General features: G+C 36.5%; 1 protein-coding gene across 6 annotated transcripts in view; it reads left to right on the top strand.

Moving 5' to 3' along the window:
- Window positions 1–24,765, top strand: part of SLC38A9 (solute carrier family 38 member 9) — a 91,674-nt gene that overhangs the window by 31,421 nt on the left and 35,488 nt on the right. For 4 of the 6 annotated variants that reach the window (XR_005724808.1, XM_040262541.1, XM_040262543.1 and 1 more), the window contains exons 3-9: window positions 4,751–4,883; window positions 8,258–8,379; window positions 8,514–8,577; window positions 8,807–8,900; window positions 10,710–10,880; window positions 15,600–15,659; window positions 18,562–18,756. Coding sequence is in view for 5 of the 6 variants with exons in the window: in XM_040262541.1 (XP_040118475.1) it covers window positions 4,751–4,883; window positions 8,258–8,379; window positions 8,514–8,577; window positions 8,807–8,900; window positions 10,710–10,880; window positions 15,600–15,659; window positions 18,562–18,756 (839 nt within the window). In the remaining variant the exon portion in view is untranslated. Of the gene's footprint in view, window positions 1–4,622; window positions 4,884–8,257; window positions 8,380–8,513; window positions 8,578–8,806; window positions 8,901–10,709; window positions 10,881–15,599; window positions 15,660–18,561; window positions 18,757–24,765 lie in introns of all 6 variants that reach the window. The other 2 variants (XM_040262544.1, XM_040262546.1) reach the window with 1 other exon arrangement.

The following is a 24,765-nucleotide window of genomic DNA, read 5'->3' as shown; positions in this document are numbered from 1 at the left end:
ATCAGGAGTTCAGGCTGGAGATAATAGTTGGAGTGCCATCAGCATGCACATTACGTTTGAAGTTATAGGACTAAATGAGTCCACCAAGAGACCGAGTATAGACAGAGAAGAGAAAATGGATTAAACTCTGGATTACCCTGACATTTAAGGATTAGGGGTTTGAGAAGGAATCAACTAAGAAGACTGAGAATTTGTCCCTTTAGGATTATGTCTATTGGCATGTGAAGTCCTCCAGGTACTAACCCAGGTTTCCCTCATCTCTTACTACTTCTCTTCTTACTACTTGTGGTTTTAAAACATTTATCCTGCTCCCTTTCTGGGTTCTTTCTACATACTTTTCCATTCTTTAAAGCACAATTTTTTTTTCTTTTCCTCATCCTTGATTAACTCCTTTGTATCTTTTCAGATTCACTTCAACAATAGTTTTCTTGTGGTCTGCCAGACATGATTTAGTTTCCCCTTCTATGTACTCTGTGGGCTTCCCTGGTAGCTCAGACGGTACAGCGTCTGCCTACAATGCGGGAGACCCAGGTTCGATCCCTGGGTCGGGAAGATCCCCTGGAGAAGGGAATGGCAACCCACTCCAGTACTCCTGCCTGGAAAATCCCATGGACTGAGGAGCCTGGTAGGCTACAGTCCATGGGGTCGCAAAGAGTCGGACACGACTGAGCGACTGCACTTCACTTCACTTCTGTGTACTCTGCACGTACGCAACATCACACAACCTTTTTGCTCCTATTATTGCTCATAATCACTTTCTCTCTTTTTCTATTTTTCCTCTTTGAACTGAAATTGCTTGCTTACCTATCTTTTCCAGTAGACCATGATACTTGATGCTCTATGTCCTGTTGATCATTTAACACAGTGCTTAATACTTTGTTGGCTCTTAAACAATATTTCATAAACTAGAGAACCAATAAAGTAATTAACCCTAATAAAAAGAGAAGAGCTTATATAGGCTCAACCTTTGGAGATGTTTTGCCAAAAATTTTACTTTCCTTTTAGGCTCAAAGGATTTGTTAACAAAGAAACCACTCATCACACCCAATTTCAATAGTTAATAGGGGATTATTTGACTTAATTTCAACATACAGTCATTAAAAGAAGAGAAATAGAAACAATAGAGAAAAGTAGAAGCATATACAGCACCAAATTAGGCCAACCAACCTCCAGACTTAAACAGTGCTGGGAAGTCCCTCATTAACAGCAATCTGGAGTCCCAGTTGGGAAAAGGTCCCAGGCAGTGCATCCAACCACGAGTGAGACTTCAGATTGCAGTTTCAAGGGCTCCACTTATAATTCCAGACACAAAAATGCAGCTCTGACTTTTTTTTAACTTTTACAATGCTGTTTGTTTCACCTCGGGAGTCACAGAATTTTGCTAGACCCCAGGGTATTGGCCAGACCTGCAGGGGCTCAAGAATTTTGAAACCCGCTCTCTTATCTAAAGTGCTGCCTGACTTGCAGTGCTTGCAGGCAGGCATGGAATCCGGGCAGTACCCAGGCAGGTCAGAAGCAGGTCAGAGACCTGCTCTCCTGCTTCTGAAGTCTGAACAAGACTTCCTCCATTTTAATTTCCCTAATAGGAGACATTGAGTAAAGTTGGAGCATAGGGAAGAGTTTTTGTGAAAATGTTATTTAGGCATCAGGGGAAGCAAGAAATGTGTCTGCAAGCCAGAAATTACCAATATTTTTCTTGTAGCTGTAAATATCGAGGCACAATGGCTTGATTAACTTCTTTTCTGTCTTCTTTATGCAAACCTGCCCAGCAGACACAGTGTTTTACCAAACAGGTAGAAACAAGTACAGTGGGTTCATTATTTTGAATGTTTATTTGCATGGGATTTTTGTGAATACTTGATTCTCTTTTCATTTTCTAACAGTTGCAATTTGGTAAGTGTTTGAGAATTTCATCTTCCATAGAGATGTGAATAAAGAAATAGTTTTAAATCAAGAGTCTTCATTTTGAGAATGAACCTTCTTAAGAGTCATGGAATTGTTAGTAAATTTCAGAGAAGCGTAACTGGTCAGTAGAAGGGTGGAGACAGATTTAAAAGCCAAAAATTTTTAAGGAATTTAAGGAGTGGAACCTAGAAAAGGTGTTAGGTAGAAATAAGGTTTCTTTGTTTATAAGTATATTAAATGAAAATACAAGGTTTTGAGTCACATTTTTAAAATTTTGCTGAATGTTAAAAGCATTTTTTTTCTGTAGCATGACCATAAATATTTTTAAGGTGAGATAAACATAACTTGTGTGTGAAATATTATAATTTCTTTCCAGTGTGACACAGTTGAGCTGTATTTCAAATGAGAAGTACCATTGATGGGGAGCATTCATGTAAAACTGTGTTCAAAAGAAAGAGTTTCAAAAAATGTTTTATTCTGAATATTCTCTGTATAGTTTCAATTTTAAAAGTGTTTTCAAATCCAACAAAAGTTCAATTTAGAAATATAATTCATATTTTTTTGCTTTCTCAGATAAAGCTAAAAGCATATGTTTCTAATAATTCAGTTAAAATATGCTGAGTTGTATATTTTTAAAGAGAATCTGCATTGAAAAGATTCCAAAATATTTGTTTGAACAGGCACTCAGCATCTTGATGAAAACTGTTGAAAAAGAAAAACTTTCAGAGTCATTCTGCTCTCTGAGTACCCAAGCCAACTAAACTGGTACAGTTAACACTTCTGTAAGAGGCCAGGAGGCAAGAAATTGGAACACTTCCTGGACTACTTTTCAACAGGCCTTCGAGCCAACTTAGTGCTTGATATTCAATATTAATACCATTGAATTTTCAGAGTAATAAGCTATGAGTAGAACATCCTCATCTCTATCAATGTCATATTTATTAATCTCTGTTAGTTATCATTGATTAGCTTAAAGCTCTGCTTTATGTTGGCATTAAAGCTGTAGTTTGTTTTTTAATTTTGTGGGATATCATTCTTACAAAACAAGAAGGGAATGTCCTGTAGAATGTGACCCCTCACTGTCTCCCAGACATATATGTTTTTATATTGCTTTTTTAAATACTACTGAGTGCTACAGTAGAGATGTAAATTATTTAGAACACCTAATGCCTTCAAAAGAGTGGTAATTATCTCAGGCTACCAAATTTATAAGTAGGGATAGTTTATTGGGCCTCTGACTCTTTTGTGTATCCCCTTGAGATTTATTGGCATCACTGATTTCATTTAGCAAATATATGCTTACTATAGATAATATATCATATTGATCTCTATATCTACTTATTTGCTCTAGGAAATGCTCTTAGATGTTTTTTGAATTGAACTAGAAAGTACCCACCATATTTAGGTGCTATGGTGGAGAGTAAATAATAAACAAACGATTCAAAGATACTGTATGCTAACTAGAGCTGCTAAGTCGCTTCAGTCGTGTCCGACTCTGTGCGACCCCATGGACGGCAGCTTACCAGGCTCCCTCGTCCCTGGGATTCTCCAGGCAAGAACACTGGAGTGGGTTGCTAGTTCCTTCTCCAATGCATGAAAGTGAAAAGTGAAAGTGAAGTTGCTCAGTTGTGTCCGACTCTTAGCGACCCCATGGACTGCAGCCTACCAGGCTCCTCCGTCCATGGGATTTTCCAGGCAAGAGTACTGGAAATGGGATGCCATTGCCTTCTCCTATGCTAACTAGAGAGACTAGGCTAAATTTAACTTCTCTAATATTACAGAGTTATTTGGAAAAACTGCATAAACTAAAATTCCAGTCACTTGGTTTTTCAAGTGCTTCCCACAAGATTAGATTAACAGTCTCCAAAAATGGTTATCATACTTTAAGAAATTTTAAGCTTATTTCAGAACTATAAATGTAGAAGACTTACCAGGAACCAGTGATAAATCTCTTGGCTTTTTTCCCCCTTTATTATTTTGGATCTGTGTACAAGCTGAAATAGCAAATTATATACAGTTTGGGAGACAGTTCATTTGTAACTTCAAGGGATCTGAGGAATACAGTCATTTCATGCACCCCTGCAGATCTTTCCATTTAAAGTAGTTTATTGCTGGAAAGAAAGCAAATGGAGGGAGTTTCAGTAAGGAACTGAATGGGTTAATGACTGAACATGATGATTGAAAACCAGAATCTATGGTTGATTGGGACACAGTTATAAGGAGAAAGCATTGCATATAAATAGTAATGTAATGGTATGTTACTGAAATCTAAGAAAAGTAGAATGAGACAAAATAGTGTCTTGATGTTCCATTTGATAGTACTTTGGATAAGTTTCATAAGGGAGATGGTTGAGATCACTAATCCTTAGTACATGAACCAAGAAATAGGAATTGCGTTTATCATAGGAAGTAATTTTGGCCCATAAAGGAGTAGAGACTCTTTAATAGAGGAATGTTTTTGTCTGTAATCTCTCTGATTCAATGCCAAACGTTTTTCAGAGAATATTCAAAGCTGTGCCTAAGTTTCATTGTTGAAAACTGACAGCTGCTATATTTCTTTTTGATAACTGATTGAAGCTCTTTCTGTTATGTCTCCTCTGTTGCTAAATTCCTTAAGTTTAAAAAAGTGTGTTTAAAGTAAGAACTTTATGAAACAAAGCTTTATTCTGTAGATTGGATAATACTTCTTTTGTGACATTTTCTTTTCCCACCAAAAGTGAGAAGTGAATGCCTTGCCTTGGTACATCCCATTTCTAATGGAGGACAAGAAGTCATTTTCTTCAATGGCTGACTTCCAGAATTTCTGCCTGAACGTTCTTTGTCAAGTGTATATTCCCTTCTCTAGGCCCTTCTATATAGAGCCCACAAACATCGTCAGTGTGAATGATGTCATTCAGAGGGTTAGCGACCATGCCTCTGCCATGAACAAGAGGATTCATTACTACAGCCGGCTCTCTGCTCCTGCAGACAGGGCACTGGTAAGGGGCAAAGCATTGCTGATTGTCTAAGGTTAAGTTGAAGTGAACAGTGAACATAAGTCAGGGCAACTCCCAGTGGTTGAACTTTTTGCTGGCCATATTCCAAGGATGGCATCATGGAAAGTCAAAGATACTAATTAATACATCTTACATCTCAGACTAGTTCATTCTTATTAGCCGGGCATAGAGAAATTTGAAACAATCTCTTTATGTTTACAACAGCCTAGAGATGTGTTAGACTGAATTCTGCTAATCCATAATCATAAAATCTTTGAGAAGGAGGAACTGTTGAAGTAGTTTAGATCATTGATTAATAAAATAAATAATAAGTTGTGCTTAGTCTATTCAATTTTTAAGTTTGTAGCTATAAGGGGAAAATGTTTTGAGAAATTTTCTACAGGAATGAGAAACTGAAATTTATACATACCTTTCACAAATATATATATTATAGATTAAAAACAAGAGTCAAAGAGCAGCTATTAAAGATTTTAAGCTTTGCAGTCCACCTACTGTCGCATATTCTTTTCTGATTAAAAACAAGAGTCAAAGAGCAGCTATTAAAGATTTTAAGCTTTGCAGTCCACCTACTATCGCATATTCTTTTCTGCTTTTGTTTTTGAATCATTTAAAATGTAAAAACTGCCCATAGGAAGAGACTGTAAAAAATCAGATTGAAGGCTAGATCTTCTTATTAAATCTGTATTATTATCTTAGGTTCAAAGCTATATAAGTAATTTCATGCTTATAAAAATTACCACATATGAGATGTTCAGAAATTTGAAAGTTTAAAGAAGAATGAAACATTTTGAGAAAAAAATGATTTTTATAGGTGATAAAAAGGGAGAAGGGAATTCAACATTCTAGATGTTTACAAGGGGCAAGGACTGAGCTAGTCACTTGAGCACATTAGGCCTTGTGAAGTCCTAAGATGTCCTTTTGTGTAGTCAAGGTAGGAACTTTCAAAATATTCTGGGTGGGATCATTTGTTTCCTCCAATGTTTTCACTTTTTCTTACTCTAGGTCTTTACATTAGTAGTTATGGTAAAGTCTTAGTGCCATATCAGAATTATCTAAGCCCTCTGGGGAGTAGAAGTCTAGTTCAGACCTCCTAGAGGCTGTTTTCTCAGAAGCAAACTTCAGAGATACCAGCTGAGCCAGTCTAAGTCTGAGTGTATGTTGTTTGCCTGGAAATTGTCAGCACTGTACACCAAGTTGAATCCCTTTTAACTGACAATGAGATGAGTCTAGTGAATCAAAGTATATAAACAGTGGTCTAAAATTAATATGATATGACCATTTTTAATGATTGTGTGTATACATCCATGCTCATTTTCTGAGAATCCCAAAATTATTTTTCTCAAAAGATTTTTAAAGGAAGAGAAATATGAAACCACAGGTGTCAGGTCTTTGCAGAGTTATAACTTTTTATTTTGGATAATTTCCCCACTTACCTGAATATTTTTATTCTGAATTGGTGAAGGGTAGTAAATCATTTGACTGCCAACATCTCCCAGATGCTTGCTAATAAATATGTGGCCTGCACAGGCCAGCATCACTGAGAGCATGTTAAAAAGGCAGACACTCAGCCCTTAGTCCAGATCTACTGAATCAAAATCTGTATTTTAACAAATTTTCTGCGTGAATCACAAAAATATTCAAGTTTGAAAAGCACTGTCCTAGGCCCACCGACAGAGTGTGGGATCCAGTCTCCCAGTTTCTCTATATCTCCTAATAATTTCTTATCCTCTAGCTTTTTAATCCTATCCCTGATAACTTTAGATTTTCACTTTTTCTGAACTTGCTCTGGTAGATACCATAGTTTATCTCCTGCCTGATACAGACATGGTCCTGCCCCTTTTTTCTTTTACTCCATAGTAGAAGACAGCAGAGCTCAGAGCCTAGAGGACTGAGGGTAAAGAGAAGGCAGCAGACTTATTTCTATATATGCTTTTGTAATATATTATAGAAATAATTGTTTACAAAGCCACAGGCATGGCATTCAAGACATTCTTTTCCCACAAGGCACCAAAAATTGTATGCATAAAAAGAGAAGGATTTGATATTCTTTCTTTTTGCACCAGTTCGTATCCTGTCTCCCTACTGAAGCCTAATATTCTGTCACTTTCTTGAGGTCTTTCCCAACTATTCCAGTCCCCATTATTGTTTTTATTATTGTTGTCATTTCTGTGTTCCAGAATTGAACACTTACTTTTTATTCTTATAGCCTTATATAATTGTTTTATATGTTTTCTAACTGAAATTTAAACTTCTTGAAGTTAGGAGCCATATATTATTTTTTCTTGAACGCTAAACCTAGCATTGTACCTAGCACAAAGTTGTAGATTTATGTAGTAAGTACTGATACAAAAGATTCTTGCTTTATACCAGTCAGTTCTTATGTCTTTAATATTATATATAAGGACTGCATATTCTCAAAGGACAATTCTCAGTGAGATGGTCAGAATTCCATCAGGAAACCGTATTTCTTTTAACTCCCAGAATAGGGAGGTAGAAAGAAATGTGTCGGGGTCAAGTGGGAGCTATGTGTGAGAAATATATACATATTTAATTGTTCTTTTCCTGTGTGTTTTCAACCTCTCTCTATTGGTTCCATCTCTACTGTTTACATTTCCTGTCTTTAAGAATCTTTGTCTTGCCTTTTCCTTAAGCCATTTTCAGTTCAGTTCAGTCGCTCAGTTGTGTCCAGCAATTTGCGACCCCATGAATCGCAGCACGCCAGGCCTCCCTGTCCATCACCAACTCCCGGAGTTCACTCAGACTCACGTCCATCTAGTCGGTGATGCTATCCAGCCATCTCATCCTCTGTCGTCCCCTTCTCCTCCTGCCCCCAATCCCTCCCAGCATCAGAGTCTTTTCCAATGAGTCAACCCTTCGCATGAGGTGGCCACTTTAGCTTACCTTTTTCTTCTACTACCAAAGCATTTAAAAGAAAAATAGTCTATGTTTTTTATTCTTTTCTTTCCCTTCTTAGGAATTCAATGACCACTTGAGTCTTAAAATTCTCCTCACTTAAAGCCCAATCCCTTCCATCCAGAATTACTTAATTTCAGTCTTTGTGGCTCTTCTTCCTCCTGTCTCTTAAAAGTAAAGAGAAAAATACTTTGACGATTGCATATTCTAAGAATTCATTCTCATTTGAGATGAACAGTTTATTATTTATAGTATTTAAACTCTTACTCCTTTAGATCTTACTATATTTAAAAAGTAATTTTTATGTTTTAATCGGGTACACACTGTTTATTTGTTCCTGATAGTTGGAAATGTGTCTGTAGTCAGGTACTTTATTGTATAGGAAATATCCTGTGTTGAACATTTACTGGTTCTAACATTTCTTTACTTTTTTTTTTAACCAGATTGCCCCAGATCATGTAGTTCCAGCTCCAGAAGAGTGCTATGTCTATAGCCCATTGGGTTCTGCTTATAAACTTCAATGTTACACTGAAGGATATGGTAAAAACACCAGTTTAGTAACCATGTGAGTTAAACTACTTTTTGGAGCATAACTTAAATTATGTGTAAATAAAAATTACTGATTATTTTAATTTTTGTCTTAATTAAAATATTTGAAGAGTCAAACTTTATGTTTTACTACTATTACTCTGCTTTCAGTTTTATGATTTGGAATACCATGCTGGGAACATCTATACTAAGTATTCCTTGGGGCATAAAACAGGTAATATAATTTTCAGCACACTTTGTATTAGAATTTTTTTTCTTTGTATTGTAAGTTTTATAAGTTTAAATAAGTCTATATAAAATTATTAAAGAAATAGATTATTATATTTAGTTTTACATTAGCTGTCAGATTTTTATGATAATTGTTTAGGGTAACTTAATATGGTTGCATATTAATTTATTCTGACATGATATATGTTGTTCTATATTTTTATTTTTTTAAACAGGCTGGGTTTACTACTGGAATGTGTGTCATCATGCTGATGGGCCTTCTAACACTTTATTGCTGCTACAGAGTAGTGAAATCAAGATCTATGATATGTAAGAATTTACCATTGTAAAAATAAATGAATGATGTGGATATTAATAAGAATTGATGTTGAGGTGGATCACTGATGTGTGATAACACACATTTCACAAGTGTGTTAACTATTTTCTGCCTAAAGGTTTATTTCTCGTAATTCATAGCATTTGGCAGAACTGATATGGTAATAAATTTAGTGGCTTCCTTTGAAATTCTGAGAGGCTTGTTCTTTGCAGAATGCATTTACTTTGGTGCTAATTTCCTCAGAAGAATAATTTAAAAAGTCAGATTTTAAAAATAAGATCTTTGCCAGAACTAAATTGAGAATTTTATGATTCTTATCAGTTAATTGTGACTCATTTTGACCTATCCCTACCAAAAGATCTAGATATTGGCATCTCCTAAAAGTGAAAATTGTAAATATGAAAATGTGAGCAATGAGTCCTTTATAATCAATTCTCAAAGTTGTACCAGCATGTCCACTCATTTCTATAAATTCTAGATCAGGGATATACCTTTTTAGATTGTTTTAAAGTAGTTGAGGACCTAAATAGATGAACATTATTTCAGTCAGTCTCAGCAAATGAGAATCAACAAACCAGGCTCTGCCTCCAGTTTTTTGGTCTCTACTAAGCAGTGGTATGTTTTTCTTAATTGTATTATTTCCTCATATCCCTTTCCCATTTATCCACAAGCCCCTTGGTGCTCTTATAGATCTCCTAAATTCTTTATATGAAGTAGGCAATTAACCCTTTATTGTGTCTTGTCAGTTTCTCTCGTATTCAGTATTTGAAATGGCTTTTGTATCATATTAGTTTGTTTATATCTGGCTATCTTTTCCATTGTAGTTTCTATTTCTTCAGTTGATAGAAAAGGACAGTCTTTCAGTTTCTATTTTTATATTGTCATCTAAATTTTCAGTTATTTTTAAAATTCTTCAAATTAATTTTCTGAAATTTTTAATTGAAGTATAGTCAATATACAATATTAAATGTACAGGTGTACAATACAGTGATTCACAATTTTTAAAGATTATATTCCATTTATAGTTATTATAAAATATTTTCCATATTCCTCATATTATACAGTAGATCCTTGTAGCTTATTTTATACATAATAGTTCATTCCTCTTAATCCTTCACTCCTCTATTGCCCTTCCCCACTTCCTTCATTGTCTGAAATTTTAATTGGCATATTATATAAACTATGACTCAAGAAAACATTTCTCTATATTATTATTAAGCATGCCAAATATTGGATATTGTCTTCTATCCCATATTGATGATTTTTTTCTAGCCTTGGTTATCACTTGCTGTTATTAGTTACCTTAATCTACTTCTCAGAATCTACCTACATTGCAGAAGATCTGGGTTCGATTCCTGGGTTGGGAAGATCCCCTGGAGAAGGAAATTGGCAACCCACTCCAGTGTTCTTGGCTGGAGAATCCCATGGACTGTAGCCTGCCAGGCTCCTCTGTCCAAGGGGTCGCAGGAGTCGGACACGACTTAGTGATTAAACCACTGCCACCACCACGTCTCAGATTATCTGTACTATTTCATTGGCCTACACTTCTTATATGTTTGTTCTAAAATTTTTTGTTTTGTTTTTGTTTTTTTATTGACATATAGTTGATTTACAATGCTGTGATGACCTGCCATATCTAATGTTTTAATTACTGTTATTTCATAAGATGGTCTAATGCCTGGTGGTAAAATACCCATAATCTTTTGCTAAATATTTTGAATCAATTTAGAGAATATAAATTTATGAATATGGAATATATAATTGACATCTAATTTTATTTTCCCCTTTTATATTTTATCTAGCATCAGTGGATACCACTACCTGGGAGTATCCAGATGTCTGCAGATATTATTTTGGCTCCTTTGGGCAGTGGTCAAGTCTTCTTTTCTCCTTGGTATCTCTCATTGGAGCAATGATAGTGTATTGGGTGCTTATGTCTAATTTTCTTTTTAATACTGGAAAATTTATTTTTAGTAAGTATCCATATCATATGCTTTAGCATAATTATTTTCAAATATAATAACTACTATACTGTTTTGGTTTCAGTCTTAAATTCTAGACTTGGAATTAATGAAGTAAAAAGTAATATTTATGATTCTAGGAGATATACTTGGTTCAATTTGTTTTCTATGGTTTCTATGTTGATTACAAATATAAAATGTATGTTAATTTCCCAAACCTTATTTTTGGGTGAATATATTCCTTCAGATTCTCTAATTAACATAAAATATTTCTAAGTTCCAAAAGATGTTTTAAGCATTGTTTGCATCTCCTAGGAATGAATTTTTTTCCTGCTTAAGTAATGGTATCCATTTAGAAAACATGATCTCAATCTATACTCACTCTCTACCTCAACTAATATAGTTATTATATATAATAGAATATATAATATTATTATTATATCATAATAAATACTATTTTCTTTTTTATATGGAATTTGCATTCATTAAAATATACACATCTTGGCCATATAATTTTGGCAAATGGATACATCCATGTAACTCACACCTCCTTCATGAAACATTTCCATCTTCCCAGAAAGTAGTGATGTATTTTTCTATTATAAAAAAATTCAGATCGTTTGTTGCCATTAAAAGAGAACCTAGTTCATTTTTTACTATTTATCTTGAATCTCACAAATGTGTTGAATTCTTATTGCTTATAATTTTGTAAATTCACTTGGATTTTCTATTTAGATAGTTGTGTCATTCATGAATATGAAAACTTCTTCCTCTCTAGTTATTATTTTTTGAATGATTCATATATATATGCATACATCTGTATTTAGTATATACATTCAAACATATATAGGACTTCCCAGGTGACACTGGTAAAGAACCTATCTGCCAATGCAGGAGACATAAGAGATGTGGGTTCGATCCGTGGGTCAGGAAAATACCCTGGAGTAGGGCATGGTACCCCTCCAGTACTTTTGCTTGGACAATGACCATGGATAGTGAAAGCTGGTGGCCTACAGTCCTTATGTTGCAAAAGAGGCACACATGACTTCAGTTCAGTCACTCAGTCACGTCCGACTTTGCAGCCCCATGGACTGCAGCACGCCAGGCCTCCCAGTCCATCACCAAGTCCCAGAGTTCACTCAAACTCATGTCCATTGAGTCAGTGAGGCCATCCAACCATCTCATCCTCTGTTGTCCCCTTCTCCTCCTGCCTTCAATCTTTCCCAGCATCAGGGTCTTTTCAAATGAGTCAGTTCTTGGCATCAGGTGGCCAAAGTATTAGAGTTTCAGCTTCAACATTAGTCCTTCCAACGAACACTCAGGACTGATCTGCTTTAGGATGGACTGGTTTGATCTCCTTGCAGTCCGAGAGACTCTCAAGAGTATTCTAAAACACCACAGTTCAAAAGCATCAATTCTTTGGCACTCAGCTTTCTTTATAGTCCAACTCTCACATCCATACATGACTACTGGAGAAACCATAATCTTGACTAGATGGACCTTTGTTGGCAAAATAATGTCTCTGCTTTTTAATATGCTGTCTAGGTTGGTCATAACTTTCCTTCCAAGGAGTAAGCATCTTTTAATTTCATGGCTGCATTCACCATCTGCAGTGATTTTGGAGCCCAAAAAAATAAAGTCAGCCACTGTTTCCCCATCTATTTGCCATGAAATGCTGGGAGCGGATGCCATGATCTTCGTTCTGAATGTTGGACTTTAAGCCAACTTTTTCACCCTCCTCTTTCACTTTCATCAAGAGACTCTTTAGTTCTTCTTCACTTTCTGCCATAAGGGTGGTGTCATCTGCACATCTGAGGTTATTGATATTTCTCCTGGCAATCTTGATTCCAGCTTGTGCTTCATCCAGCCCAGCATTTCTCATGATGTACTCTGCATAGAAGTTAAATAAGCAGGGTGACAATATACAGCCTTGACGTACTCCTTTTCCTATTTGGAACCAGTCTGTTGTTCCATGTCCAGTTCTAACTGTTGCTTCCTGACCTGCATACGGATTTCTCCAGAGGCAGGTCAGGTGGTCTGGTATTCCTATCTCTTGAAGAACTTTCCACAGTTTATTGTGATCCACACAGTCAAAGGTTTTGCATTGTTAATAAAGCAGAAATAGATGTTTTTCTGGAACTCTCTTGCTTTTTCCATGGTCCAGCGGATGTTGGCAATTTGATCTCTGGTTCCTCTGCCTTTTCTAAAACCAGCTTGAACATCTGGAAATTCACGGTTCACATATTGCTGAAGCTTGGCTTGGAGAATTTTGAGCATTACTTTGCTAGCGTGTGAGATGAGTGCAATTGTGCAGTAGTTTGATCTTTCTTTGGCATTGCCTTTCTTTGGGATTGAAATGAAAACTGACCTTTTCCAGCCCTGTGGCCATTGCTGAATTTTCCAAATTTGCTGGCATATTGAGTGTAGCACTTTCACAGCATCATCTGTTAGGATTTGAAATAACTCAACTGGAATTCGATCATCTCCACTAGCTTTGTTCTTAGTGATGCTTTCTAAGGCCCATTTGACTTCATATTCCAGGATGTCTGGCTCTAGGTGAGTGATCACACCATCATGATTATCTGGGTCATGAAGATCTTTTTTGTGCAGTTCTTCTGTGTATTCTTGCCACCTCTTCTTAATATCTTCTGCTTCTGTTAGGTCCATACCATTTCTGTCCTTTATTGAGCCCATCTTTGCATGAATTGTTCCCTTGGTATCTCTAATTTTCTTGAAGAGATCTCTAGTCTTTCCCACTCTATTTTTTTTTTTTTTCTATTTCTTTGCACTGAACACTGATGAAGGCTTTCTTATCACTCCTTGCTATTCTTTGGAACTCTGCATTCAGATGCTTCTATCTTTCCTTTTCTCCTTTGCTTTTCGCTTCTCTTTTCACGGCTATTTGTAAGGCCTCCTCAGCTAACCATTTTGCTTTTTTGCATTTCTTTTTCTTGGGATGATCTTGATCCCTGTCTCCTGTACAATGTCACAAACCTCTGTCCATAGTTCATCAGGCAGCCTGTCTATCAGATCTAGTCCCTTAAATCTATTTCTCACTTCCACTGTATAATTGTAAGGAATTTGATTTAGGTCATACCTGAATGGTCTAGTGGTTTTCCCTACTTTGTTCAATTTAAGTCTGAATTTGGCAATAAGGAGTTCATGATCTGAGCCACGGTCAGTTCCCAGTCTTGTTTTTGCTGACTGTATAGAGCGTCTCCATGTTTGGCTGCAGAGGGTGTTTGCTATGACCAGTGTGTTCTCTTGGCAAAATTCTATTATCCTTTGCCCTTCTTCATTTTGTACTCCAGGGCCAAATTTGCCTGTTACTCCAGGTGTTTCTTGACTTCCTTGGCAACGAAATAACAACAGATGACCATAACTGGCTTAAAATAAGAGAAATTTATTCTCTCACAGTCCTAGAAACTATAAGTCTGAAATCAAAGTGTCTGTAGGGCCTTTGAAGCCTTTAGGGAAGAACCCTTCCTTTTTCTTCCTAGTTTCTGATAATCAGCTGCTACCAGTCCTTGGCATCCCTTGACTTTAGTAATATTTCTCCAACCTCACCCTCTGTCTTCACATGGCCATCTTCCCCCAGTGTCTCTATGTCCAAAAATCTCCTGTTCTTATTAAAGACACCCATCATTGAATTTAGGGTGTACCCTAATCCAGTACAACCTAACCTTAGCTTGATTATGTCTGCACAGACTCTGTTTCCAAATAAGGTCCATTCTGTGTTTCCTGGTGGACATGGATTTGGGAGAATTCTATTCAACCTAGTATACTTGGTATCAGGGTTTTTACTAGCCTTATGTAAATCTTTGGCATCAGGAATTATGTAATTATGTAAAGATCCATAACTTCCTATCTTGAATCACTAATAACCCATGGAGATGTTATAAAAACCTAAGCATAGATTACTTCTTTTTTTCTATCTTGAGACACATATAATGGAGATGAATAATTCACATATATAACTTACTTTATGACCTTAAAATCTAATCTAGCTTTTTTTATCATCTTATTTAAGTTTTACATCACTTTCTTTAATGCTTACTAAGGTTATGAAAGGCTAACATCAAACAGAATAAAGTAAATTCCCTCAGGCAAATAAAAAACATATTTTTACCCATTCTCTCATTTACTGTAGAATGATATGAATGCCCAGGTATCTGCATTAGCTTTTTATTTTGCTGCTACTTTTAGTAAAACTTAGTGGGACCTGTGATCAATAATTACTATATAGCTTTCACTTTATAAAAGCTGTTCTATATTTTGTCAAAACTTTAAGTGATTTTTTCAGATAAATTCAGGTGTCTTGAGTAGTGGCTTTCCACCTTTTGCAGGTTTTAGAACCTTACTATATAAAATATAACTACTTACATAAATCAGTGTGAGTATAGGATAAGAAATTGTGCACATTATCTTTATTCCAGGACTTTTAACTTCAGCCTTCTGGGTGGTTTTTTTGTTTTGTTTTGTTTTTAAAACCTTCACTCATAAAAATTTTCCACCATGAGACTATGACACCAATGACATCATTCCTATAAAGCAGAGAAAGCTGAAGAAGGTGAAGTTATGTTAATAATGAAGTAGTCTTTGTTCTGTGTATTAAATAATATTACCACGGATTAGATCTTAAAAGATTTTTATAGATGAAGAAAATTTAGAGGGTGATTGATTTAATATCTTCCACTCAGTATTAAATTATGCTTTCCTCATAATTTTTAGATTTTATTCATCACATTAATGACACAGACTCTATACCGAGTACCAATGATAGCAACCCTGGTAAGTAGTTTGGAGTTGAAAGTTTGCCTTGTTTCTTTATTCATCACCTTTTTTCAAAAAAGATATAAGGTAGAACCTACAAATTTATTTTAGGTATATGACCAGCATAAAATCATTAGGTTAACTAAGCCACTATTAAATTGTTGATAACCAGTAAGGTAAAAAAAGAACAGCTCCACAAAAGTTTGTGTTAATGTAAGCTAAACAATATTTAGTTCATGTTATACAGTTCACAGTTATAGCTCACATCCACAGTATCCATATTTGCTTATGATCAACAAATATTTTCAAGTACCTCTATCACTGCTGATTGTTTTAGAAGTCTAGGACCTTTGTTCTCAGTTCGTTAATTTAGTTTTAAACATTGATCATATTAGTTAGTAATATTTAAGATATATAAATTGTTTACTAAACTTCCTAATAATGAACCAAGGCTAGGAAATATGGACAAATAAATTGAAGATTTGCACCCCCCCAAAAAAATCAATTTCTTAGAAAAGTTTATTTTAATTAATTTATTAAAAATAAACATTTGGGGACTTCCCTGGTGGTCCAGTGGCTAAGACTCCATGTTCCCTGTGCAGGGGGCCTGGGTTTGATCCCTGGGCAGGGAACTAAGATTCCATATGCTGCAACTAAGACCTAGTGCAGCAAAATAAATACATTAAATAGATAAAGAAAATTAAAAAATAATAAATGTTTGTAGCCTCGGTGTTTATCCAGTATGGGAGTCATAGGAAAAATGAATAGAAAAGCTAATATAACCTGAGTAACAGCATAACTAACATCACCTAAAGCTTTTATGTGTTTAGGTTTCAGAGATACTGAATTGATATTTTGATGGAGGTACACATTGATCACTAAGAGGACAATTCATTCAATGCATATTTATTAAATCTGTTATGTGTCAGAAACTGTTCTAGGCTCTGGGGTATAATGGACAGACAAGAGTTTCTCTTGTGAAGTATACATGCCAATGTTTGCTGTTCAGTGTCTTACTTTACCCCTTAATTAAGTTAATTAATCTGTCTTTTGTTAACGCTAGAAAATGAGTGAAGTACCAGCATTATTTCTGTGAATGCACATACATACACACATACTTTTCGTTAATTATACTAAAATGTATTCATATAATTCAAACACATACCTCCTGAACCCTGTTCCTTACCTCAGAATTTTCAAAAGCCCAAGAAACATACTGGTTTTAAAATTGAAATTCATTTACTGTAGCTACTCTGATATCAGTTGATGAAACTGGTGTATTACTATCTAGTAGGATTTCTTGAGTAGAGAGTCAGTTCATTGTTGAGTTCATGAATATTAGAATTACACTAATAATTTGGAGAGCATTATCAGCAAAGTCAGTTTACTTTGCATAGTGATATCTTATGTTGATAGTAGCACTTCTTAATTCTTTGGTTTATTTTAAACAAAGTATTGAATAGAGTATCAAGCAATCCATTTCAGTAAATATTAGAAATTACAGCAGACATTATTGGATACTTACTGTGTGCAAGCATTGTTCTAAATATTTTACAGCAACTTCATAAGGTAGTACTGTTCTCTTCATTTTCTATAGCGCTTCCCTGGTAGCTCAGCTGATAAAGAATCTGCTTGCAGTGCAGGAGACCCTGGTTCAATTCCTGAATTGGGACAGTCCCCCAGAAAAGGGATAGGCTACCCATTCCAGTATTCTTGGGCTTCCCAAGGCACAGAGAATTTAGTGACTTGTGTGTAGAGTGACAGAGTGAAGACTCTTTATTCAATCAGTTTACTTCCATAACCTGTATTCTTTACCACTCTAGTTGATTAGCACAGGAAAAATTCAAGTTAATTTACTTTTGTCCAGAGCATAGAAGGAAAAAAATACAGGTTAAAAGTGCTGACTAAGAAAACTGTTTGGCTTTGTGGCATGCCAAATAACAGATAGAGAATAAAATTGTTGCTCAGCATTTTTTTACAGCATTAAACATTCTTTATAAACAGCTGATTATTAGCAAAAGTACTATTATGAACTTAGAAGCACAGTGAGAATGATCTGTATTCTCTCTGCAAACAGAAGAAACTGCCACTTGTAGATCAGTGGTAGGAAAAATAAATTTTATTCACTTCCCAGTTCTCTGGATATCATCTGGGCTTTCAGCTGCTCTAAGGCCTGAGAAACATCCAGGACAGTTACTCTGGATTGCTGGGATTCAAGATTCTTAAGCTGTAAGCAATTATTAGATTTTGGCAGTACCATAGCAATGTTTCAATGGTGTCCGCTTTTTATTCCAGACCCGTCAATTTTGCTTATTGTTAGAAGAAACCTGTTCTCTGGACTTTGGGTTATTAGCAAAACGAACAATTACCTTGAATGATGTGTCTTATATGATTGTAATAATAAGATCAAATGTCATCCAACCTGATATTTTCTCTCTGGCAGTGGGACAGAAGGATAGTTGGTAGAATAATTTTATCGTTTCCAGTAGAAAGTAGAAATCAAGGCTATACCTCAAAACTTTCTAACATTCTACCTTTAATTATTGATAGGTAAGAGTTTTCTGACTATAACTACATATAAAATAGATAAACCACAAGGACCTACTATATAACACAGAAAAGTATATTCAATATCTTGTAATAACCTATAGTGGAAAAGAATCTGAAAAATAATACCTGAATCACTATGTTGTATACCTGAAACTAACACAACATTATAAATCAACTATACTTCAAAGTTTTTAAATAAATAATTTAAAAATTTGGAAAGACTCCACATATATCTAAACATAACCCTCTATTTTTTTTCCCAAAAAGGAGAAACTTAATATTCAAGGTAAAACTTAAGGTTGGTAGAGCAAGTGTAAGTCTCATTGTTCTTCTTTGTTGCCTCCTCTGATCCGTTGCTTCCTTGTTGCAGTGATTTGTCCAAGTGCCAGGAGCAGTGGCCATCCTGATAACAGCTCTATGGTTTTCTACGCCAGTGACTCAGAACTCCAACAGTTTGAAAAGTGGTGGAATAAGTCCAAGACAGTGCCCTTTTACCTCATAGGGCTCCTTCTGCCACTGCTTAATTTCAAATCTCCTTCATTTTTTTCAAAATTTAACATCCTAGGTAAGCCAAGACACTCTGTTATAGAGCCTCTGTATAGTAGAATACGTGCTGAATTCTGTGGGAATATGGTCTGACCAGCCAAATAGTTACCTTCCAGGCCTGTTCATCTGTGTTTAATTTCTTCACACGTATATTGCGCTACTTTTTGCTTTTCTTGATGAAGTTTGGCACAGAAAAAAATAGAGATGGCAATCTCAAGCCCAAGTCCCTTTTAAAGATGAGTTACTGGGATTTCCATTCTATCCTTACTGAACAACTATTCCTCATTTCCACTACAACTACTGGCAGTAGAAAGATTTCAGCAGGAGAAATCCAAAGTGAATATTATAGGAATTCTCAGTTCTAAAGTTTGGAAATGTTAGAACTTACTAAGGGAGATTATGGAATATTTTTTTCCTACAGATTCTATTTAAGAGTATAAACAAGAATTATCACTTTTTAAAAAATATAAATTTATTTTAATTGGAGGCTAATTACTTTACAACATTGTATTGTTTTTGCCATACATCAACATGAATCTGCCATGGGTGTACACGTGTTCCCCATCCTGAACCCCCCTTTCACCTCCCTCCCCATACCATCCCTCTGGGTCATCCCAGTGCACCAGCCCCGAGCATGCAGCATCATGCATTAAACCTGGACTGGCAATTCATTTCACATATGATATTATGCTTGTTTCAACGCCATTCTCCCAAATCATCCCACCCTCGCCCTCTCCCACAGAGTCCAAAAGACTGTTCTATACATCTGTGTCTCTTTTGCTGTCTCACATACAGGGTTATCGTTACCATCTTTCTAAATTCCATATATATGCATTAGTATACTGTATTGGTGTTTTTCTTGCTGGCTTACTTCACTCTGTATAATAGGCTCCAGTTTCATCCACCTCATTAGAACTGATTCAAATGTATTCTTTTTAATGGCTGAGTAATACTCCATTGTGTATATGTACCACAGCTTTCTTATCCATTCATCTGCTGATGGGCATCTAGGTTGCTTCCATGTCCTGGCTATTATAAACAGTGCTGCGATGAACACTGGGGTACACGTGTCTCTTTCAATTCTGGTTTCCTCGGTGTGTATGCCCAGCAGTGGGATTGCTGGGTCATAAGGCAGTTCTATTTGCAGTTTTTTAAGGAATCTCCACACTGTTCTCCATAGTGGCTGTACTAGTTTGCATTCCCACCAACAGTGTAAGAGGGTTCCCTTTTCTCCACACCCTCTCCAGCATTTATTTCTTGTAGACTTTTGGATCATAGCCATTCTGACTGGTGTGAAATGGTACCTCATTGTGGTTTTGATTTGCATTTCTCTGATAATGAGTGATGTTGAGCATCTTTTCATGTGTTTGTTAGCCATCCGTATGTCTTCTTTGGAGAAATGTCTGTTTAGTTCTTTGGCCCAGTTTTTGGTTGGATCATTTATTTTTCTGGAACTGAGCTGTAGGAGTTGCTTGTATATTTTTGAGATTAGTTGTTTGTCAGTTGCTTCATTTGCTATTATTTTCTCCCATTCCGAAGGCTGTCTTTTCACCTTGCTTATAGTTTCCTTTGTTGTGCAGAAGCTTTTAATTTTAATTAGGTCCCATTTGTTTATTTTTTCTTTCATTGCCAATATTCTGGGAGGTGGGTCATAGAGGATCCTGCTGTGATTTATGTCAGAGAGTGTTTTGCCTACATTCTCCTCTAGGAGTTTTATAGTTTCTGGTCTTACATTTAGATCGTTAATCCATTTTGAGTTTATCTTTGTGTATGGTATTAGAAAGTGTTCTAGTTTCATTCTTTTACAAGTGGTTGACCTGTTTTCCCAGCACCACTTGTTAAAGAGATTGTCTTTTCTCCATTGTATATTCTTACCTCCTTTGTCAAAGATAAGGTGTCCATAGGTGTGTGAGTATCTCTGGGCTTTCTATTTTGTTCCATTGATCTATATTTCTGTCTTTGTGCCAGTACCATACTGTCTTGATGACTGTGGCTTTGTAGTAGAGCCTGAAGTCAATCAGGTTGATTCCTCCAGTTCCATTCTTCATTCTCAAGATTGCTTTGGCTATTCGAGGTTTTTTGTATTTCCATACTAATTGTGAAATTATTTGTTCTAGCTCTGTGAAAAATACTGTTGGTGGCTTGATAGGGATTGCATTGAATCTATAGATTGCTTTGGGTAGTATACTCATTTTCACTATATTGATTCTTCCAATCCATGAACATGGTATATTCTCCATCTATTAGTGTCCTCTTTGATTTCTTTCACCAGTGTTTTATAGTTTTCTATATATAGGTCTTTTGTTTTGGAGAAGGAAATGGCAACCACTCCAATATTCTTGCCTGGAGAATCCCATGGACGGAGGAGCTTGGTGGGCTACAGTCCATGGGTCGCAAAGAGTTGGACATGACTGATTGACTTCACTTTCACTTTCACTTTGTTTCTTTAGGTAGATATATTCCTAAGTATTTTATTCTTTTCGTTGCAATGGTGAATGGAATTGTTTCCTTAATTTCTCTCTCTATTTTCTCATTATTAGTGTATAGGAATGCAAGGGATTTCTGTATGTTGATTTTGTATCCTGCAACTTTACTATATTCATTGATTAGCTCTAGTAATTTTCTGGTGGAGTCTTCAGGGTTTTCTATGTAGAGGATCATGTCATCTGCAAACAGTGAGAGTCTTACTTCTTTTCCAATTTGGATTCCTTTTATTTCTTTTTCTGCTCTGATTGCTGTGGCCAAAACTTCCAGAACTATGTTGAATAGTAGTGGTGCAAGTGGGCACCCTTGTATTGTTCCTGACTTTAGGGGAAATGCTTTCAAATTTTCACCATTGAGGATAATGTTTGCTGTGGGTTTGTCATATATAGCTTTTATTATGTTGAGGTATGTTCTTTCTATTCCTGCTTTCTGGAGAGGTTTTTTTTTTTTTTATCATAAATGGATGTTGAATTTTGTCAAAGGCTTTCTCTGCATCTATTGAGATAATCATATGGTTTTTATTTTTCAATTTGTTAATGTGGTGTATTACATTGATTGATTTGCAGATATTGAAGAATCCTTGCATCCGTGGGATAAAGCCCACTTGGTCCTGGTGTATGATCTTTTTAATGTGTTGTTGGCTTCTGATTGCTAGAATTTTGTTAAGGATTTTTGCATCTATGTTCATCAGTGATATTGGCCTGTAGTTTTCTTTTTTTGTGGCATCTTTGTCGGGTTTTGGTATTAGGGTGATGGTGGCCTCATAGAATGAGTTTGGAAGTTTACCTTCCTCTGCAATTTTCTGGAAGAGTTTGAGTAGGATAGGTGTTAGCTCGTCTCTAAATTTTTGGTAGAATTCAGCTGTGAAGCCATCTGGACCTGGGCTTTTGTTTGCTGGAAGATTTCTGATTACAGTTTCAATTTCCGTGCTTGTGATGGGTCTGTTAAGATTTTCTATTTCTTCCTGGTTCAGTTTTGGAAAGTTGTACTTTTCTAAGAATTTGTCCATTTCTTCCACGTTGTCCATTTTATTGGCATATAATTGCTGATAGTAGTCTCTTATGATCCTTTGTATTTCTGTGTTATCTGTTGTGATCACTCCATTTTCATTTCTAATTTTATTGATTTGATTTTTCTCTCTTTGTTTTTGATGAGTCTGGCAAATGGTTTGTCAATTTTATTTATCCTTTCAAAGAACCAGCTTTTTTGGCTTTGTTGATTTTTGCTATGGTCTCTTTTGTTTCTTTTGTATTTATTTCTGCCCTAATTTTTAAGATTTCTTTCCTTCTACTAACCCTGGGATTCTTCATTTCTTCCTTTCCTAGTTGCTTTAGGTGTAGTTAGGTTATTTATTTGACTTTTTTCTTGTTTCTTGAGGTATGCCTGTATTGCAACTTATCGCCTCCCCTGTCCCTGCCTCTGGGTGTTCTGGGTGTACAACCAGCACACCTTCTCAGGCAGATGTTGACCGTCCAGAATTCCAAGAAGTCTTGGTTAGCAACGAATCCTGCTCGCAGTTTGGTAGATAATGCCTCTCTGGGGCCACAATTGCCCCCTTCCGGCTCTGGCTGCCCTCGCCTGCCTGTCACCGGAGGGGGATGGGCTGGCCTGCAGTGGGCTAGCTCTGCTCAGTCCTTTGTTCTGTGAGTGGGCCTGACGGTGTCTTAGGTTAGGGCTTTTTGCGTAGCTCTAGTCAGTCCTTTGCTTTGTGAGTGGGCCTGGCAGCATCTTAGGTTATGGTTTTTCCGTGTGGTATCTATACCACACTCTGGTTTGCTATCCCAAGTTAGTTCCCTCAGATTGCCCTTGGGGCATTCAGGCCTGGTCCTTCCTCTAAGCAATGCAGCCTGCACATCCCTGCCCAGCCCCCGCAAGCTAGTGGTGGATGCAGGCGTCTATGCTGTTTCTCCACTGGGGGAGTTACCATTGGGCACGTAATCTGTGGGTTTTAATTATTTATTTATTTTTCCTACCAGTTATGTTGCCCTCTGTGGTTCCAAGGCTCACCACAGACTCGGCAGTGAAAGTGTTTCCTGGTGTTTGGAAACTTCTCTCTTTGTTAAGACTCCCTTCCTAGGACAGAGCTCTGTCCCTACCTCTTTTGTCTCTCTTTTTATCTTTTATATTTTTTCCTACTTCCTTTCGAAGACAATGGGCTGCTTTTCTGGGTGCCTGATGTCCTCTGCCGGCATTCAGCAGTTGTTTTGTGGAATTTACTCAGTGTTCAAATGTTCTTTTGATGAATTTGTGGGGGAGAAAGTGGTCTCCCTGTCCTATTCCTTCGCCATCTTAGGACTGACCCCATCACTTGACTTTGAACCTCAAATATTGTTCTCTAGCTGAAGCGCCTTAGGCTTATTCTGGTTTTTCTCTGTTCCTAAGTGCTCTTTCTTTCTTTTCAACACTAACTTTAAAGGAACAGACTTTTTTTTGTGAGACCTGTTTTTCAGAAATTTCTGAAATCACTGAAGAAATTTCATAAAAGGAACCCCTACGAAAGCTCAGATCTGGTTAACTAAAGACAAGCTGCTACTGCTAAGCCACTTTAGTCATGTCCGACTCTGTGCGACCCCATGGACGGCAGCCCACCAAGCTCCCCTGTCCCTGGGATTCTCCAGGCAAGAACACTGGAGTGGGTTGCCATTTCCTTCTCCAGTGTGTGAAAGTGAAAGTGAAGTTGCTCAGTAGCGTCTGACTCTTCGCGACCCCATGGACTGCAGCCTACCAGGCTCCTCCGTCCATGGGATTTTTGGCAAGAGTACTGGAGTGGGGTGCCACTGCCTTCTCCGAACTAAAGACAAGGGTATCATTCAAAAAGAACTGTTAACCCAAATAGATAATAGGATTTCACCTTCTCCCTGTAGATATGGTCTCTTGGTAGGCAGACTAGAGTATGAAAAAGTTAGATTACATCAAAGAGATGGCTTTTGGGGTTTTCAAAAGACCAAAGAAGGAAATAAGGATATTTCTCTATACCTTAGCTTCATAACAAAATTCACCATGAGACTACAACAGACACACACAGAAAATGAAGAGTTGTGGTTATATAAGCTTCAGCCTCTTGTATGCATCCTTTCTAAATCAGCTAACCTCCAAACCCACAGTAGAGCTTATAGAGCTCATTTGTGGTTTCCTGATTTGCTGGCCAACTTTCCTATGGAACAGATCTTTAAAAGTTAGCTTGTGAACTTACCAAAGAACTTGCTCAATTGGGCAAAACAATCACTAGGCTTCTAACCAGGTTAAATTATTCTCCACCTCCTTAAGATATTTTGTTTTTGCCCTTTCTTTTGGCAAAACTTTCTCTTTTAAAACTACATATTTCTTCTTTAGAGAAATCAGAATCTAATTCCTCTAAAAACCATCCTGGATCTCTTGACTCTGCTCAATAGTGACTGGACTTAATTCCTTAAATCCTCTAGCTTCCAGACTACTAAAAAATCCTGAAATTCTGAATGCCCACTTTACCCTGCATAAAGTAGGTGTTCACTGTACACACAGTGAATGGAATCTGAAATCTTTCCTTGGAGCGAGTAGTACTATG

The sequence above is a fragment of the Oryx dammah genome, unplaced genomic scaffold (assembly GCF_014754425.2).
Source record: "Oryx dammah isolate SB20612 unplaced genomic scaffold, SCBI_Odam_1.1 HiC_scaffold_20, whole genome shotgun sequence".
In the NCBI taxonomy this organism is placed as follows: Eukaryota; Metazoa; Chordata; class Mammalia; order Artiodactyla; family Bovidae; genus Oryx; species Oryx dammah.
This window is presented reverse-complemented; position numbering and strand designations above follow the sequence as displayed.